This window comes from Apteryx rowi, unplaced genomic scaffold (assembly GCF_003343035.1).
Source record: "Apteryx rowi isolate R43461 unplaced genomic scaffold, aptRow1 scaffold_286, whole genome shotgun sequence".
Classification (NCBI taxonomy): Eukaryota; Metazoa; Chordata; class Aves; order Apterygiformes; family Apterygidae; genus Apteryx; species Apteryx rowi.
This window is the reverse complement of record NW_020449263.1, coordinates 827,146-845,803: the sequence shown is the minus strand read 5'-3', so window position 1 is coordinate 845,803 and position 18,658 is coordinate 827,146. Positions and strand designations below refer to the sequence as shown.

Genomic DNA, 18,658 nt, shown 5'->3' with positions numbered 1-18,658 from the left:
TAGGTGAAATAAATGAATATCCATGACTCAGGGAGCTAAGGCAAGGTCAGGCTAGCAACACTTCCACTCAGAACTTTGTATGTGTTTTGATTTTCAACTAAGCTCTTCTGTATACTCTGTATTTCCAATAATATTAAATGACAAGATTTACACAATGCTATTACAATGAGAAAGCACATAAAGTGCTTTGATAATTAAAGCAGAAAAAAGAGACAATGAATCTTACTGTGGTCCACAGCATTTGCTGTGGGATCAAGCAAGGTCAGTAAGAGGACTGGGATAAAATATTTGCACAGTGTACGTACTGGAGGGCCAGGTTTCCCATCACTTCCAGGACTTCCTGGAATTCCAGGCAAACCCTGCAATTGAAGGAAGAAAAAAAGGTATTATTATTATTATTATTATTATTATTCTTTTTAAAATGTGTATTATTAGGTCACTATATATAAAAATACAAGTATTTTAATTATATGCCTGGTTTTAAGCTCTTCAATAAAATCCTCTTATTTGGGGGAAATAAAATGGAGAAAGCTAACAAATTCATTTGTTAGGAGTTCTTTCCCTTCTCTTAGATTCATTGTAGATAATCAAGGCATCAGACATTAACCACCACACAAAAACTCTATTCTTTCATTATTTGGGAAGACAACTCATTTCAGAGGGTAAAATCAAGGAATGAAACAATTTTCACTGTCCCTCTAGTTAAGAGCAACACATATGTTAATAGCATATTTTTAGTAACTTGTTTTATAGTCTTTATATTCTTTAAATGTGATTATTTTTGTTATATTTTAAAATTTATTCATTTTCATTTCTAATAAAAACCTGTTTAGCTCCCAAAAGCCTGTGTTCAGAATCAGTAACTGCTGACTTTCAAATTTAGATGTGCTGCTGTCAGCATTTGCTAATTCTTTGTATACCTCACAAAATGTTATTACATTCTGTATCTATTATACCATAAGTTATCTCTGAAAATCACTGAACGTGTATTATGAAAATCTGACCAACCAACATATTTGCATTATAAAAGACAAAATTTGCTAAAATATAAATAGACTACACAGAAGATCATCCAATGATAATTCACGTTAAAGCCATATTCTCATGACAGTGCATGACATAGTCAGAGAACTGTGGAACATGTTCAGCTCCATATAAACTTCCTACATTCACTTGTTACAGATGTTCTCTGAATGCTCCATGTTACTGCATGGTTATTTATTGCACTATGAGCATATGTACTTTACTTAAAGGAAGCAATACTATCACTAGAAAAATTTTATATTTGGATTTATCTATCATCTGTTGTATCAGCTCAGATTAGGAACCTCTAATAATGTTTATCAGGTGATTTTCTTAGAGAAATTCTGTCTTACTCTCATTCCTGGAAGACCTGGGCCTCCGTCTTGTCCACGCTCTCCTGGAGTTCCACTTGGGCCAGGAGGACCTGGGCTACCACGTTCACCTGCAGGACCCTAAAAAATAGACATTGAAATTCACATCAAGTAAATAGGCATCATTTTGAACCTGAAATTGTCCATTCAAATTAGCATGGATTCCACAGAAGTTTGGGGTGTTTTTAGAGGAAGACTCATACCTTTTCACCTGGAAGTCCATTGCTACCTGGTAAGCCACGGAAGCCAGGGGAGCCCTGCCAAATAACATAACAAAATAAGGATTATAGTAAATATGCCTTAGGTAATAGCAAATATTTTTTCTGAAGTATTTACCTTTAGACATATTATGAGAATTAATGAAAGAAATACATGGAAATGAGATTTCACTTTGGTAAGAAAGTCTAAAGAATATTTTTTCTTTTTGTATATAACTCTCCTGTTGAAATCATAGGTGGTCCTTCATTTTATTTCAACAGGCACTGCATTAGTTACTTTATTCATAAGTGGTTTTAAAATTCATACCAAAAACAAAACAAAAAAATCTGTCTTGAAGAATTATTTTCTTCTCATTCAATACAGAAAATAGCTGTGTTGTATTATTTTAATAACTATATTTACTATCTTCATTGTTAACAAGAAATTTTAGCAATAAAATTTAATTTGCAGCCCAATTTATATATTTAACTTGATTTATCTGTTCACTGTGCATCTCTGCTTTCCTAATAGCTTCTACAAATGCTGCAACCAATTATTAAACTAGGAGTTATAAATAAGTCAGTTCAACTTCATTTGGTTTAGATGGGAACAGAAAATTAAAATTTGTATGAGGTTGTTGCTATTTATCTTGTTCAATAAATCAATTAAAAAATTCCTTTGTGAAAACACGCTTTGTAAAGTTATTGAATCTACCAGCTAAAAACAGTTGGCAATAAAGACACTATTGACATATAAGACCTATTGACAAAATTGTCATTATTGATATTTAAAATGTATTGACGATAAAGATATGTTCACATAAAGGCAAATCCTGAAAGTACAAGAATTTGCTCTAATTTCATTTTCCAGAGCTGAAATTTTGTGATAAATAATTTTTAGCTCTTTGTATTAATTAACCAAAAGAAAGTCCTTCTGAAAGCTGTATATAAATTGAAAAAAATTTTTTTTGATCTCCCTTGTAGATCTCACATTACACGGTTCCTTTTCAGCTCAAAGCTTTAGATAGGACAACCAGTTATTTAAGATCACTACTTCCGCACTATCGAAAAATGAAATTATTTTGGACTGAGACAGAACCAAGCTGTGCAATTCAGATTAGGAACCAATCTGGAATTTTCCCAAGATTAGTAAAGCAGTTTCACATCTGAAATTTGTCCAGAACATATATAGAGCCAAATTTTCCTTAAAGTACTTTGAATACCAGATTTTGATATCTCCCTATTAACTGAAAATGTATCTAGTGTGCAGCATCCTCTATAGTGGCTTACCCTTTCTCCAGGTGTACCAGGTACGCCATTCTGGCCTGGTTCACCATTTGCACCTCTTTTGCCTTCTTCACCAGGAGGTCCAGCAGCACCTGGGGTGCCATTTTCACCCTGGCAACAACGACAACCAAAAAAACACAAGTGAAGTTAGAAGTCCTCAAAAGTAAACTCCTGGTTTTGTATGGGGGAATGACTGAGGATTCAGACTTCCTGGGAAGGTCTCCGAATACATTCTAAAATCACTTACGCGCTCTCCTTTTGGGCCTGGATCTCCTTTTGCACCATTCTTACCAGGTTCTCCCTAAACAAAAGAAAATCACACTAAAATGATGGATTGCATCAGGATATTATTCTAGGGTTATTAGAAAGTGCTCATATACTAAGAAATAGATACAATATCTTTCAAAGTATTGACTCATTTTTATTATTTTACTCTCTGCAACAGAATTAGCAGACTTTAGTTGAACCTGGATGTGGAACGTATGGGGCTCTTTAAAAAGCCAGCCTAGAAAAGAAAGAATGAGATCTTAAACGCGACTATATTGACCGAGTAAAACTGCAGGTATGTTTTTGAGCAGTTTCAGAAATCAATGTGACTTTTGCTTGAAGTCACTGAGTGTTTCTCTGAGAAAGAAATTCATGTGGTGTAAAGCTGTCAGGAGAGAGCATACTGGGGTAAATGGCAGTATAGCAGTATGTACAACTCACTGGGTGTAGGGGCTATAGACTCAGGCCCATGGGAATTTACAAATTTAAACAGGTGAAACTGGGATTTTGAAATCACAGATTCTGTTCAGGGCAGCCATTTTAGACAAGTTATTGTTTTGTTTTTTTCTTTCTGATTTAGTAGGTAACAGAGGAAAGCAAATCTTGTCATACTTATGTATTACCATTATATATAATCAAGATACAAAATAATGTGTGAAAGATAAGTATGTTATACATTTATAAAAACAATTGCATATCATTATTATAAAATAATATATTAGACCATCTCAAATGAATAGGCAGATTGAATGGTGTTTTTTAATGGTATCAGAACTTCTTCCAACATATCTGTTTGTACAACCATGTAATGAGTATTAGTGACTCACCGGAGAGCCTTTTGCTCCAGGATTTCCACTTGTACCTGGAGGACCGGGAAGACCACGGCCTCCTGGCAAACCAGGAGCACCAGGAATACCAGAAGGTCCCTGCAGAGAACCAAAAGATGCCAAGATGAACAGAGCATGGCATTGTTGGATTCTACTTGGTCAGAATGGTAACCCTCACCAACATGTAGCAAAAGACAGTGACATAAAAGGTACCCACCATTTCACCCTTGTTGCCAGGGCTTCCAGCTCTTCCAGGAGGACCCTGAAAAATAAAGGAATAAATAATTGATGCTGCTAACCTAGTGCCCTTAAACCAAAGGATTCATAGGGCTTTGTGAAGAGTAGCTGGCAAGGAGTTTCCAAGTTCTCAAGTGGTGTTTACGCACCTGAGGCCCAGGCGGCCCAGCATGACCTTGAGGACCAGGTTCCCCTCTCTCTCCAGGAGTACCACTAGCACCTGCAGGACCAGGAGGACCAGCTTCACCCTATGGAAAAAACAGTGTAAGGGGAGAATGAATGCATTTTAATCTTGTCTCCAGTGCAAACAGCGTTAGCTTCATTGCTTCTTCCTCTCCTGGGGCATCTTTGGATGATTTAGGAAAAGGGCTGTTACTACCATCACCTGAATGCAAGGATCAGATAAGCACGGCTTGCATAACACTGAGGTACATGATACTAAGGCATGCCAGAGAGTACATGCTTCATGTTTCCTCTAATTGCTGACAGTTCAGTTGAGCCCCTCCCGTAATGTGACATAAAGCACGGGGTCTACCACTTAACTGTGTTTTGGGGTGGGTACTCATGAGGGTGATGAAGATAGTCTTTGTCTCATGCTACATAGGAAGATACATCAGTTCTAGCCTTGCAAACACTGCAATAGCAGCCAGAGGAGAAGAATCCATCTAATTAAGATGCATAGTAACATAAACTGGCTAACTAGAGAAAGGAGCAAATCCTATATTAGTACACATCTTAGCTGGATACCTTAAAACCTGGAGAGCCTGGAAATCCTGCAGTTCCAGGGGGACCTGGGGGACCCTTAAAAAGTGAAGGAAATACTATTAATACAAGAGGTAAAAGCCATATGGAATTAATCTTAAGTTAAAAAAAGTCTGATTATGAGATTTTTCTCTGAATAAGGAAGCACCTGGCAAAATAGCAAATATAAATCATGCTATAGAAGATGAAGTTTGGCTAGTCTTAAAATATCACACCTGCAAGTTAGTTACCCTGACTTTTATGTGTTCAGTTAAATTTCTGTGTTTTAAAATTTAAAAACATGAAAAAAATCATTAAAGAGATAAAGTTATGAAAAATGGTCAAAAGTTGATTTTAATTATAAAAAAAGGCGCAGGAGGAAAAGAAGCCAATATAGCTGTTACACAGACACATGGACACAGTTATGTTTCTGGGCACCTGGAAAATAAAAACTTTTGCCCATCTCAGGTGCCTGATAAGCCCGTTCAAAACCTGATCTGTGTAGAGAATAGCCATTCTCTTCATCAGTAAGTTCTCTGAGAATGATTTAGTTTTGCATTCACACGTTTTCTGATTTACAGCATTAAAACTGTCTTATTTTCAGTGTATGATTCAAGTGTCTTAACCAACACAGTTATGAAATATAATTCAATAAAATGTTTATTCCTAAACCAAAGCATGTCAAGTCTCAGGTTTGCTCGCTCTACAGAACACCAGCTAGAAATAAATAGTCAAACAACAGTAAGTCTTCTTACAGGTGGGCCAGCTGCTCCTGGAGATCCATCTTTGCCATGGGCACCCTATGGAAAGAACACAAGATGCTGATACAGAGCACTCCCCTTGGACACTTTAATGCCCCTGATTCACAAATCGTGTTTTTGAATCTGTACATTCCCACTTAGTTTACTAAGGCCCAAGGATTCCTGAACTGTGAAATTCTAAAATAATAATCAACTAAATATTACTGAAGGAATGTCCATCACCTTACATGACTTGCACTGTAATGATGAGACAGCATGACATAAAAAACATATTCATATCAGATTTCTTAAGTAAATAATGGCTACAAAACAACACCTGTGTAATCGGTTGCTGAGGTTTAATATATAAGATCCAAATAGATGCTGTATATTTCAGAATAAGTTGCTTACAATTCACACGAAAGACTAAAATTTCATTGCAAGAACCTGACAGTGTTCTGATTTAAATCCTGTTGCCTATCTTGCAAACACGTTAGATCAAGAGGTCTGCTACTCAGGGTACATAACGCTTGTATAAACAAGTTGCTGGTTATTTTAAGTTAGCTGTGCTTTGTTGATTGTGCTGGAAGCTATGAAATATGACTTCCTTCAGAGMATAGAATATAACTCCAAATCTTTGTCAACACATAATTTAACCCTTTTCCTTCTAATTAATTTAGAGGTTGTATTTTTACTACCTTTGCCTTCTCCTGCTGCACTTTGCTTCCATTCCTTCTCCCTATTCCTCTCAGCTGAACCTAAGCCTTTGCTGAAACCTTGAACTTTCCTTCAAAGTGTAATACATTCATGTAAAAAGAAAATAGAGAATAAAACGATGAACAAGTTGTGAAATTAAAATGGGTGTGTCATGTGCTACTTACTGCCATCTTTAATTGGGGCTGATAAGTTTTCACATGTGATTTTACAGACGATATATAGTTTTCTAATCCTTTGCATTGGATTACAACTGTTTTAGGACATAAATTCTATGAGGCAGAGAATTCTCAGCAAATTGAAACAAAATATTTTGATTACAACAACAGTTGTAGTTACTTACAGGGCCACCAGGATTCCCAGGTCTTCCTCTTTCACCAGCTGGACCTCTTGGTCCCTACGAAACACAAGAAAACTAATCTGTGGTATGGCTGCCTAAATACATATGGTTTAGTAAAGAGACATTGTTCTTATTTGCACAGGTCAATATTGTTCATTGCCTGTGGTGGGGTAATTAAAAGAAAGATGAGTCAGTCTGTTAACAGGAAAGTACCATTGGCACTTCCATTTAAATACTAGAGAATACATATATTTACCGGTTGGCCTGGTGATCCATTTGCGCCAGGAAGACCAGTTTCACCCTGTTATGTAGAGAAAACACCGAACAATGACAGAATGAACTTTGCTGAGAACATTTTTTGCTTTATTCATGGGGATGAGCTGTAGAAACAAATTAACCCAATTCTTTGCCACTTTATGTCTGCTGCTGAGTGTACTCAGTGTGTACTGAGGTCAGCAAGGTCTGAGAAGTTTGAAGAAGTGCTGGAACAAAATATTTAAATTGAAAAAAATCGGGAAGATTTGATCTTTTTCTATTATGCAATAAAGTCAAATGATCAGGGCATGTCCTTTCATTGTAGAATCTTGTATTTGTTACAATTAGAAAATGAGGATAAGATATGGTTCTCACAGTTTGATTCCTTTGGAGCTACCAATTCTTTATATGAGAKGTGCAATTAATTTCTTCAATGCTTAAGAGATTTTATAATATCCTAATACACAAAGCTATATAACAAACAATTGAGGGTCTAATTCTATCTCCTACAAAGATTATACTATTAGCAGTTATTTTACCTTCGGACCAGGAGCACCACTGTCACCTTTTGCACCATCTTTTCCATCAAAACCCTGTGGGAAACAAAAAACATATCTATGAATACTATTTATCTCACAGTCTACAAAACTTGATTTCCCATGACCAAATATTAAAGTGCATCATTTCTTCTTATCTTAAATCTGAAGGATTATAAATACTTTTAAACTGTAGGAAGATATTTTGTGGGTTCTTTTGGAATTGCAGGAGGAAATCAAGATTGCTTAACAAAGTGTTACAGGAATAAAATAGTGTAACAGAAGATGATTGTGTGCTTTGGTTAAATTGTGAGCTCCTGTTTACACTGCTGAGAACTCAGTATCAGGAATTTCAGCTTCAGTTTTCTAGCCCTGATCTAAAATTTATGCAGAGAGGAAGTTTGAAGTACTGTTGACTATCTCCAATTATAAAAAAGTTTGTTACATATGCTTAATACAAATTCTCATTGTTTCATTAGTATAATGTGTAAGCTGAGTGCTCAGAGCAGGCATTAGAAAAAAAAGCATTTCTAGAATCTTAAATAACTTTATAGCTATGTTTAATCTTTATTTTTGAAGGATAAATAGTAGAAGTAGAAATAGTGATTTTAGAGTACCTGGCTTTGGTTAACTTTTACATACATTTACTTTCTTTTCCTTTATATTCAAAGCTGTAGTATCATAAAATTAAGAAGAAATAATTTGGAAAGAGACATACTTAGTATAAATCAGGTGTTTATAAAAGAACAGTTAGCTTAAATCAAGTTTGCACAGTTATCAGTAATGTTTATACACTATAATGCTTAATTCCTCTGTTATTACAATTGTTTTTAAAATAATTATGTTTAGACTGTATATTGTCTTACACTTTATAAAATTTATATTAAAAAAAATGCTGTTACCATGGATTAGATAGTTGGCTGACATGCATTGGTTTCTTTCTGTTGATTTAGTGAAGCAGCATAAATTTCCACTGAAGGTCTGTCATTACTGTTCTTTTTTATTTATCATTAAATTAATGTTTAGCAATAACAACTATATTTTATTAAATGCTGTATTATCACTTAAAATTWTAACAATATCATATTTATATTTTTAATCATCATTACTTGAAATCAGACAAATTCTTGTTAAATGGACATATTTCTAAAAACGAGTGCTACTAGCTAGTGGAACACTTTTCCAAAGAAAATGCTGAATCCTCCATCTCTCTCTGCCTGTTAGTTAAGACTGGATGTTTTTCTGGAAGGTATGCTTTAATTCAGAGTTTGGTATAGGGCTCTACAATTCAGCTAACTAGATAAAATTCAACAGTTTATGTTATGGGAGGTCAGACTACATAGTCCAGAAATTGACCTTTACTTTTATGATTCAATTTCTTTAGCTGGGGACTGATAACAAAAGAAAGCACAAGAGTGCAGCACCACGATTCAAGTGGAGTGACAGATTCAGTTACACTCTTATCAATACTTACTCTTTGACCCTTCGTTCCAGGCATTCCAGGCACACCAGGGTGTCCTTTGTGACCCTAAATATACAAATACAGAAAGATGCATAAATAACATAAACACTGAATGAAGGGCACAAACCAATGTACATTACATGTCATGTTCACTTGACTAATTTAAACTTGGAAAACAAAACTTTTCATCAGAAGATCATTGTTCCTGGGGCTTTTTCATACCGGTATTCCAGGAATTCCTCGATCTCCATTTCTACCTGGTCTTCCTGGTTCTCCCTGTGGGAAAAAAAAAAGTAAATTTTCTGACAGTCACCAGCAAAGAACTAGTCCTGTTGGATCAAGATGAGTTGGAATAAGCAGATGAAACCTCCACAACCAGACAATGGGGAAAATTATATCAAGGTAAAGACGATTTCACTACATGAAACTACTTTTGAAAAACATTTGTCACAATTTATTAACTCTGTTTTTAATAAGATTTTGATAAGATCTAATATATATCAAGTCAATCTTTAGGAAGAGATAACAGCATCACAGAAAACTGATTTTTCATGGCGAAACACCCAAAATAGACCGAGAGTTTAGCTGATTGCCTCTCCTTGTACTATCCCTCTTCAGGACTCCCAGCTGTGACTCAAAAGATGGTTTTCATAAACAAAGTTTCAGAGCAATACTTGAAGGGAGCAGACAGCCACCACTACTATCTGCTTACCTTTATAACCACTAATTCATTTTGTATCAGATCAAAAGAGCATATTTAATGCTTAGGTTTTCTTTTCTAAAATTGTTTTAATTAAATTGCCTGCTAAAATTGAATGGACATTTACACCTAGTTTAAGCTAAATCCAGCTTCTTACAGTCATTTTGCCAAATCTAGAAATCAGGAGACATTAAAAACTCTTAAGTGGAGCAGTACCAATTCGCTCTGCTATTTTATCATTTAATCAACTTTCACTCTTCCCATTCATTATCACTGGATGAACAGTAGTGAACTTACATCTTTTCCTGGTGGACCAGATGGGCCTATCAGTCCAGGAGGGCCTGGAGGTCCCTTTAGAAAAATAATAAATTTTAAGTTTCTTGAACTTTCTACAAATTAAAAATGTATTAGGTGTTACAAAATATTAGAACATCTGACACACACAGTAGAAAACAGACAGGATGAACTGTCAAATTCATGCCTGAAAGATCAGGCCTTTGACACATATAATGATATGTAGCGTATACGTACAGAAGGGCCAGGTTGTCCTGGTTCTCCAGGGGAACCTTGGTATCCATTAGCACCCTATTATACAGAAAGAAACAGCTAATATATAACCAATTCCATGCATCATTCCATGGTGCTACCACATTTCATAATGATTTCATAATCATAAAGAAAAAATTATTCAGAACTGTCACCAAATGACCAAAGGAAGGTGAAATTGTCAGAATCAAGCAAGATATGCCTCTATGAAAAAAAGAATTAAAACTGCTTCTCTAAAAGGGCATGTACATTAAAAAACTCAAACCCTTTGTGGGCTCATAGAATGTGTACTGGGATTTCCAGTTTCCTTTACCAACCTTCCTTTACCATTTTTGTATGAATAAACATTTAGAAATTTTAACAGAAGATCATAAACAGCAGTATATTTTAAGAATCTCTAAGGGCAAAATTCAACCTCAGCTGACAACCCATGGAATGTAAGTGAGCTCAGGGGGAGCACACGTACTTAAACAAGTACAGCATATGGTCCTAAGTCATTGATTCTTGGTGATACATAGATAGTACAGCCCAAGAACAGAACATGACATTTAATCATACAATCCTTGTTCACGGTACCTAGATTTTTTTGGTTGAAAATGTTCCTAACATTTATGAGAAAGAAAAGGAGAAGCTCATACAAAGGAATGAGATACTTATGAAAAGAATTAATTTTACTTACAGGTGGACCTGCATGACCAGGTGGGCCAGGGGGGCCACTGGGGCCAGGAGGTCCTGGAAAGCCACTCTATATTGTGGATTAAAAAAATAGTCACTATATCAGCGTAGTAAATATATGAAGCTTAATGTTACTGCAATAGTCACCAGTAACTGTGAAATACAATTTTCAATGTAAATGCTTATTAGTACAGAGAAAAATCTGCAGTGACACATACTTGGTGCAGTAAAAAGACCAAAGAGCGCATGTATATTGCTACATACATTGCCTAGTATTTACAGTCCCTTCAGAAAATAGACCACTGGGTTTCTTTTTGCAGTAGCATGCAGCTTTAGCTATCCAACTCCAAAAGGAGACTTTTTCAAAGCTGCAAATTTTCTTTTTGGTCACTGTTTCACTTCTCTAGACCTCTGAAAAGTTACTTACAGCTTAGCTTTACAGCTAGCTAAACTGACAGAACAGATATCTGGAACTCTTAATTTGTTAAGCAGAGTAAATGAGGTTCTGTTTCCTTACCATGGAACTGAGCTGTATTATCCTAACCCTCCACCCTCAATGGTGTAGTTAAAGCATGCTAGTAAACCTSCATGCTAGTATACTGATGCCAGATGTTGGTTTCTAAAACTAATTAAAAATTTCTCACCTGCATTTAGGAGTTACATTACATATACATGTAGAAACCATTAGAAGAATTCTGTTGGAGAAGTGAGTCTTTTGGCTTCCTGTAGCCATAATATGTTCTCCTTTAAGAGAAAGATGTGTCTTGGCAACATATGCTGTAAGCAGTTTACGACCCTAGACTTCTTAGGACTTACAGGTATACTGAATTAAGACCATATTTTTGTTACTTGTCAGCAAGGCATGTGTTTTCGCCAATGAACTCGTTTTCTGAAGTTGTACAGTACTAAGCCATAAAAAATAAATGCTGTCTGGACTAACCAAAGGATTCAGAGGATGAAACCTCATTTTACATATGGAAAAACTCAAATCATATAACTGTTCCATATTTTAGCTGGTAAAAATGGAATAAAATATAACTAAGGAAATTCTAAATTTTGGAAAAATGCTAGTATTTCTACCTCTAGTAGCAACAACCTCAAAAGCATTTGATACTGCAAAACAGAAAACATTTGAAAATTAGCACAATGGTTTATTGCAGCTACTTGTGGTCCTTTAAAAAAAGGTTTTATTAAATTAAACTCCTCATGGACTTGATACAGCCAAAACAATTGAAGATATGAGCTATGTGAAAAACACTGTATGTGCTGCAGTACAGCCAATATCAGGAATCATGTGTTTCGTGGATATTGTCATATGGTGTCAGAATATGTCATATATTACAGATGTTACATTGAGTGAATTTTCATAATATAAGGTTAATTGTAGAGCAATACTACACCAATATATGTAGTATAGTATAATACTATATGTATGCTATGTTAATACTATTTCACAGACTTTCTTTTGTCAGAAAGAGAGAATCACTGTAAAAATTGCTATTTCTAAGTCAGAAAGTACAGAAAGTGGCAGAGCAGTTAGTGTTCATTGTTAGAACTCATTTGGTACAAACTAAATCTGGACTCAACATGGATCGGAATCATCAACTCATCAGTTGCAATCAATTGATTAAATGTATGGCTAAACAAACATGACATTATTTTTTTCAAGATGCACACTGAGGAGATAAACTCATAGTTAGGAATGGTATTTGCTTGCTGTCAGTGTCTCCAGACTGTAAATAAATGAGCATACTTTAGTTAGAATATGTGCATTGGTAGAAAGAGAAAAAGCCAATATGTGAAGGTAATAAGAGTAAATGAAGAGAAACTGAGATGTGAAGTTGAAAACCAGTGTACATGGAGTGGAAAGCCACTGTAAATACAGTAATGGAGAGATGTGCAACTAATGAAATACCAGGCATGGTAATGACACATGGAAAACTTTTGATGCTATAGCTGACTTTTTTTTTTTTTTATTACTCTTCCAAATTATTTCAGTTTGGGGTATTTATTTAAATTAACAGGAAGAATCTATATAATATTAATGATAAATGCTCTTTAGTTCCAGCAAGTTTAGTCACATCTGCTCTGTTACTTACTTTGGATTCATGTATTGCATGATGCAATGTAAAAAAACATATGACWTGAAAATATATAATCAGTTCTTGTTGAAAACTTTTTAGGGTGCCCAATTAATTTTTTTTTAACCAAAGGACAGTGAATAAAACACAAGAAATCACTAAGCATCTCAGGAAAAAATGCCAAAATATGGAGGAGCAACCATGTTTGTCAAACTGAAGGGTATCACTGCTATCTGCCTGGTTCAGCATATCTGATATTAAGATGCCAGTAGCAAAATGCAGATGATATGGTAAGCTGTGGGCAAAAACTGTGAGGAGCTGAAAAATGAATAAATGAACAAATGAGTAAGAAAAAGAATGGCTGAAGGAGACCAATGCATGAATGACCATATTAGCAAGTGAACGAAGTAGAAATAAATGGATGAAAATAAAGGTGAGAAAATAATGAACTATAGTTCAGCAAAAACAGCTGTCGTGATTAAATACTATTTACTCCATAAGATGATCTCATGGAATCCTGACAAATAACGTTTGCTTGGAACTATCTTCATATATTACAACATGTGATACCCAAACCTTGTTATGCAGCTTGAGATTAGAAATCACAATTATACTTAATGAAGCAGCAGCCAATCTCAAATGATAGTAATTCAACACATCTATTACATAGCAAATTTCCTGAATCAAGAAAGACGCTTTTATGTATCAGTACAATATCACYACTGCAAGAGCACTCCGTGTCATTGGTGGTGAATGTCTATAAATTCTAGTGCCTAAAAGAAAAATCATGAGGTGCAACTTTCACATTTGTTTTATAGAGGAAGCATAGTTTAGGCATAACTGTTTCGGACAATCCATGTTTTGTCTCACTAAAAAGCCCATGAAAAGCTTGTAGCAGGCCTAACAGGTACATACAGCATCCTTAGTACACAGTCTGAATATCTGTGGGTATAATAATAATTTAAAGACTGAAAAGCTTTGGCTGCATCTAGGATGAAAAGAAAGGGTTTACTCACTTGTTATCAGGCAAATTTGAGTTGTGGAAGTGTACACAAGTATGGAATCATCATATCATACTGAGGAAAGACAGAATGCAGCTGAATGAATAAAAGAAGATTAGAGACAGTGGAAGAGGTAAAAACGTGGAGGAGAGGGAAGCAATTATCAGAAGAATATAAAAGCAAGTAAGTGAGGAGGTATGCAAGGGAGAAAGATATAAATGAAGAGGAAGCACAAGAGAGAGATTAGGAGGAAGAAGGTGAGAAAAGAAAAGGAGAGAGAAAAAGCAGAAAAAGACATCATCTATACTTACTTTCTAGAATGCTATTGCAAAGCAAATTGCTGTCTCATATCACATTCCACTTGCAGGCATCAATTAAATTAAAAATTAATGTTTTAAATTCAAATCAGGATACAAATAGACATCCAAGGTATAATCTACAAGCAGAAAAATTGTTCTTTTAAAAAAGAAAGGAAAGAGAAAAGACTATCGTCTTACAATGGGCTGAGGGTAACCAACACCAACTGAACCGGCCTTCACATCATAGGAGTCATACTGTGGAGAAAAACTCTGTAACAGAAATAGAGAGAAAAAAAAGAAAGAAAGAAAAGGTGTTTGCTTTTTATTTCTAAGCCTTTTCTTACTTTGGTAAGGCAAATGTATGGAAATAACTCATTCACATACACTGAGTAGCACTTTTTTAACATATAGCTGCCATAGTTCAAAATCATCCACGAGACAAACCCAGCCAATATCTTTCTTTTGCGATCATGGCAATGTTAGCTTCCTACACTGTGTGCATTCACTTTTCATGCTGACAGCTCGGCCTCAGTTGAGCCAACAAACTACCATTATTTCTCCTCCTCTCTTTCTTGTTTGACTCCTTTTATAAGCTTTTCCCCATTTTCTTTATCAACCTCTTTTCTATCAGATTTAGTTGTCTCTCAAAGAAGTTGATGAAAGATTTTTCTTTTGGGCCAATGGTCTAAGCAATGCAATAATTTATTAATTCTTCATTTCTTCCACCTGTGGCTAGTGAATGTCTCATTTCAGAGCATTTTGTACCAGAAAGTCTCTCACCTACATGTATGTGTGTACTTCCGTGAGCTACAAGTAAAACTTTTCACCTCATAACCAGGAACATACTCATCTGTCCTTTTCTATCTTTCCCTTTCTCCTTTCCCATTCATTATATCACTCTGGATAAATCAAAAACAATCATGACTTTTGAGTCCCAGCAGCCAAGCCTCATTGCTTGTGACAATTCATTTTGAAATCAGTAAAAATTCTGTACAAAGCATGAAGAGAAAACATGTCCTATGGGGCTTTGTGACAGCAGATAGCATTTCTGATATCTCCTTTTGCATAAAATACTTCTTAAAAAAAAAAGAAAGATTTTTGCAGTCATTTATTCAGGAAACTCCTAATTTAGACTTTCAATTGACATACAGTGATTTTGTTATGCAGATGTTGGGGAAAGGAGTTGAATAATATAGCATTAATGCAGTTTAAATATCTTTGGCACATATGTGGTTGAGCAGAAAAGCTTAAATGTATACAGTGTTCTGTGTGATAACGCAGACCATTTGGGACCCAGCTCCTTCACTGGTTAGGCACAAGAAGAATCCTGCGCTATTGATATCAGCCAAGTTGTCAGGATTCAACAGTGTAAGTTCAGTAGAGCACTGGAGTAGGTGACTAATTCAACCTATAATCCTCGCTTATATCTGCATCTTCCAATCCAAARTAATAGCTCTTTTGATATATTATTGTGATGTACATTGAGACTGGTTAATCAAGCAAAGGTACAACTCCCAGAAGCTCAGTCCTTTAGTAGCAATCACCAAGAACTAAACAAAAACAAGGCATCTTTCCTCAGTTTTTGGCTTACCTGGAAGTGGGAAGAGTATATGGAAACTATGAATAGTGGCCTATGTTCACAAATAACAATTGTTACGTCATACAATTTTTAATACTTTTGTGCTAAAGCAATTACATCTTGTAAAGCCAGGCTTGCTCAATTTCGTGAGACTGAATGTGATCTCTTAACTAACCACTAGCTCTGACTCAACTCTCTTAACTAAATTAACTGCACAGAATCTTTAGTTAAAAATTTCCATGATATAGCATGAACCATTTATAATACAAGTAAGAACTCTGCCACATGTAGAAAACATTAAGATGAAGAACATGTTTTCCTTAATTATACTACCTTGCTAAGCATAACTAGCAAGGCTGGTTGTGCCTAAAAATCATGGGCCATATTCCTAGAAGATGTTCGAAGTGGAACTTGCACAGAATTTTAGGCATCTAAATCTGAAGCTGCAATACTAAAATCTTCTCTTCACTAGCCAACTAATCATGGAGGTGTCTATGCTGCATAGATATCATAGGGTTTTATATGAAATGTTCCATAGGTAGCTGACACTTCTGCTCTTTTTCTTAACCAGAACCCTGGGAGTATTTTGGAGAGATAGGGAGAAGATGGTGAACAGCTTGGTGCCTAACTTATACCTATGCACTGTCAGGAAAAAGAGTATATGTATTCTTCTGCTTATATCCTCTGCAGGGTTTTAGCCTGAGACCCAGAACTGCCTAACATATTGAGCTCTCTATAAAATGTAGTGATGGTCACTGCTTTCGTATAGCACAAAGGGGCTACTCATACTTAGCCACTGATTACAGAAATTGGCAAGGAAGTAGGAGACCCAGGTTCAAATCCTTTACCTGTGTGAAGGAATTCAAACCTGTATCGTAGACATCCCGAAATGACAACCCAGCCACCCCTTCAGTGAGAACTCATGAGCTCTCTTGCTGATACTGCACGGCTTTTCAGAAGAGAATTCAAGATTCAGTGGGCCAAAAACAAAACACAAGAAGTAGCACGATAAATAGCACTTACATGGCATTTGTCTACAGGAAGAAGACCTGAGTTTCAGTCCAGTCTTCTAGAATGTTTCTTTATTAAACAGGATTGGATAAAATATAGAAATGTAAGAGTTCCCTAACCATTAAGCTTGAATGGACATACTTCCTCCTGCAGAAATTTTTTCTGGTCAGATTAAGTCTGAGTAATATAAAGTCTTACCAGCTCTGGCCCCAAAAGATTTAAGAAATAAGATGAGACAGAGATTTAATTGCACTCCAACCAAACCTTATAAACCATCCCCCCACACATTTCTCAGCTGTATTTTTCAAAGGCACGAATGAGACATGCCATTGAAAGCAAAGTGTGCGAGGAGGTACAAGGGCTAGGTTCTCTACTGCCTTGTAGCACTGCAAGTATCAGCCCAAGGGAGCCTAATCTTTGTGCTTCCTGAAAAAGGAGAGGTGTCCACTGAATATTGTGCTTCACAATATTGTTTTGTATGCTTATGAGCAACAACACAGTAGCTGAACATAACGATTACTTACGCCTCCATTTACACTGGGACATGACTGGCAGATCCCTGGGGCACCAGGAGCTCCAGGACTCCCTGGCTGTCCAGGAGGGCCAGGGGCACCATTTCTGCCTGGAATACCAGGAGAACCCTGCAAAGACACAAATAAAACAAATACAGACATTGTCACTTGCTTCTAAGTGCAACTGCATGGGGGACAAATCCTTTCCTTTGTAATAAATTATGCAAGACTGTGATAGAGAGCTTTCTCCATTAGACATAACTAAGGTCACACCTCAACAATTTAAGAAAGATAAAGAGTGTAGACAACATTCACACAAGGAAACACTTACTAGCTGCTTGAGCCTTATTCCAGTGGATATTGAAGGAAGCACACTATAAATATTAAACAGGTCAATTGCTGAATGTGAAATTAACACTGCTAATGAAGTCCATACAATTTTTTTTTTTCCTACTGGGAAGGAACGTAACAAAAAAGGTAACAAATGTAATACAGTTTGGACTGAATTCTTCTCTCTCTCTGTTTTTCACAGTTCTATTGAAGCTAAAGAGGTTACTTCAAAATAACTATATGGCACAGTCTGCAGACAGTGCAGATATCAGTGAAAGCTGGATATCTCAGCAGGCTGAATGGAATATATAGCACTGTATGAATTGGCTCTGGATTTTGTTAGTTTTCTTGGAAAAAAAATGAAGTTGCACTTACAGGATCTCCCTTGGGACCTCGGACAACGGGTGGAGGAGTCTAGAAAAAAATGGAAAAGTAACTAAATTAAGAAAGAAAATAAAAACAAAAAACAAAACTGAAGATAAATACATAAGTAAGAGGAAAACACAGTTAAACACTGGAATACAGTTTTAACAAATGAATTCCATTTATTCTCACTTCAATATTTCAAAAAGCTGGAGGGTTTGTGGGATTTTTTGTCATTCTTTCATCTGCATTTTCATAGTGCATCCCTAATGTTATATACCCACTGTAGGTGAAAACCTGGCACTAATAAAATCAGTAGAGCTTCACCATTGACTACAATGGGGACAGGCATGCACTGTGAAAATCTGTAAGGAACAGGTTTCTTGTATCCTTCTCAGTCAATTAACAAACATATTAAATAAGTGAAATAATGGAATTTAAGTTTCATTTTTCAGACCTACTTCCCCCAATTTATTTACTTTTTAATGAATAATGCAATTATAAGGTACTATCTAGATTCTCAATTAATAGTTCAGAACAGCCTTTTATGAATTCAACTACTAA

General features: G+C 35.7%; 1 protein-coding gene across 1 annotated transcript in view; it reads right to left on the bottom strand.

The window, feature by feature from the left end:
* COL3A1 (collagen type III alpha 1 chain) overlaps nt 1–18,658 on the bottom strand; it is a 53,714-nt gene that overhangs the window by 15,418 nt on the left and 19,638 nt on the right. Inside the window, exons 3-23 of the mRNA XM_026069060.1 lie at nt 18,107–18,145; nt 17,414–17,530; nt 14,498–14,569; nt 10,923–10,988; nt 10,229–10,282; nt 9,995–10,048; nt 9,220–9,273; nt 9,010–9,063; nt 7,539–7,592; nt 7,001–7,045; nt 6,748–6,801; nt 5,706–5,750; nt 4,957–5,010; nt 4,359–4,457; nt 4,190–4,234; nt 3,973–4,071; nt 3,126–3,179; nt 2,882–2,989; nt 1,598–1,651; nt 1,377–1,475; nt 306–359 (exon numbers count right to left, since the gene is read on the bottom strand). Of these exons, the coding sequence (XP_025924845.1) occupies nt 306–359; nt 1,377–1,475; nt 1,598–1,651; nt 2,882–2,989; nt 3,126–3,179; nt 3,973–4,071; nt 4,190–4,234; nt 4,359–4,457; nt 4,957–5,010; nt 5,706–5,750; nt 6,748–6,801; nt 7,001–7,045; nt 7,539–7,592; nt 9,010–9,063; nt 9,220–9,273; nt 9,995–10,048; nt 10,229–10,282; nt 10,923–10,988; nt 14,498–14,569; nt 17,414–17,530; nt 18,107–18,145 (1,374 nt within the window). The remainder of the gene's footprint in view (nt 1–305; nt 360–1,376; nt 1,476–1,597; nt 1,652–2,881; nt 2,990–3,125; nt 3,180–3,972; nt 4,072–4,189; nt 4,235–4,358; nt 4,458–4,956; nt 5,011–5,705; nt 5,751–6,747; nt 6,802–7,000; nt 7,046–7,538; nt 7,593–9,009; nt 9,064–9,219; nt 9,274–9,994; nt 10,049–10,228; nt 10,283–10,922; nt 10,989–14,497; nt 14,570–17,413; nt 17,531–18,106; nt 18,146–18,658) is intronic.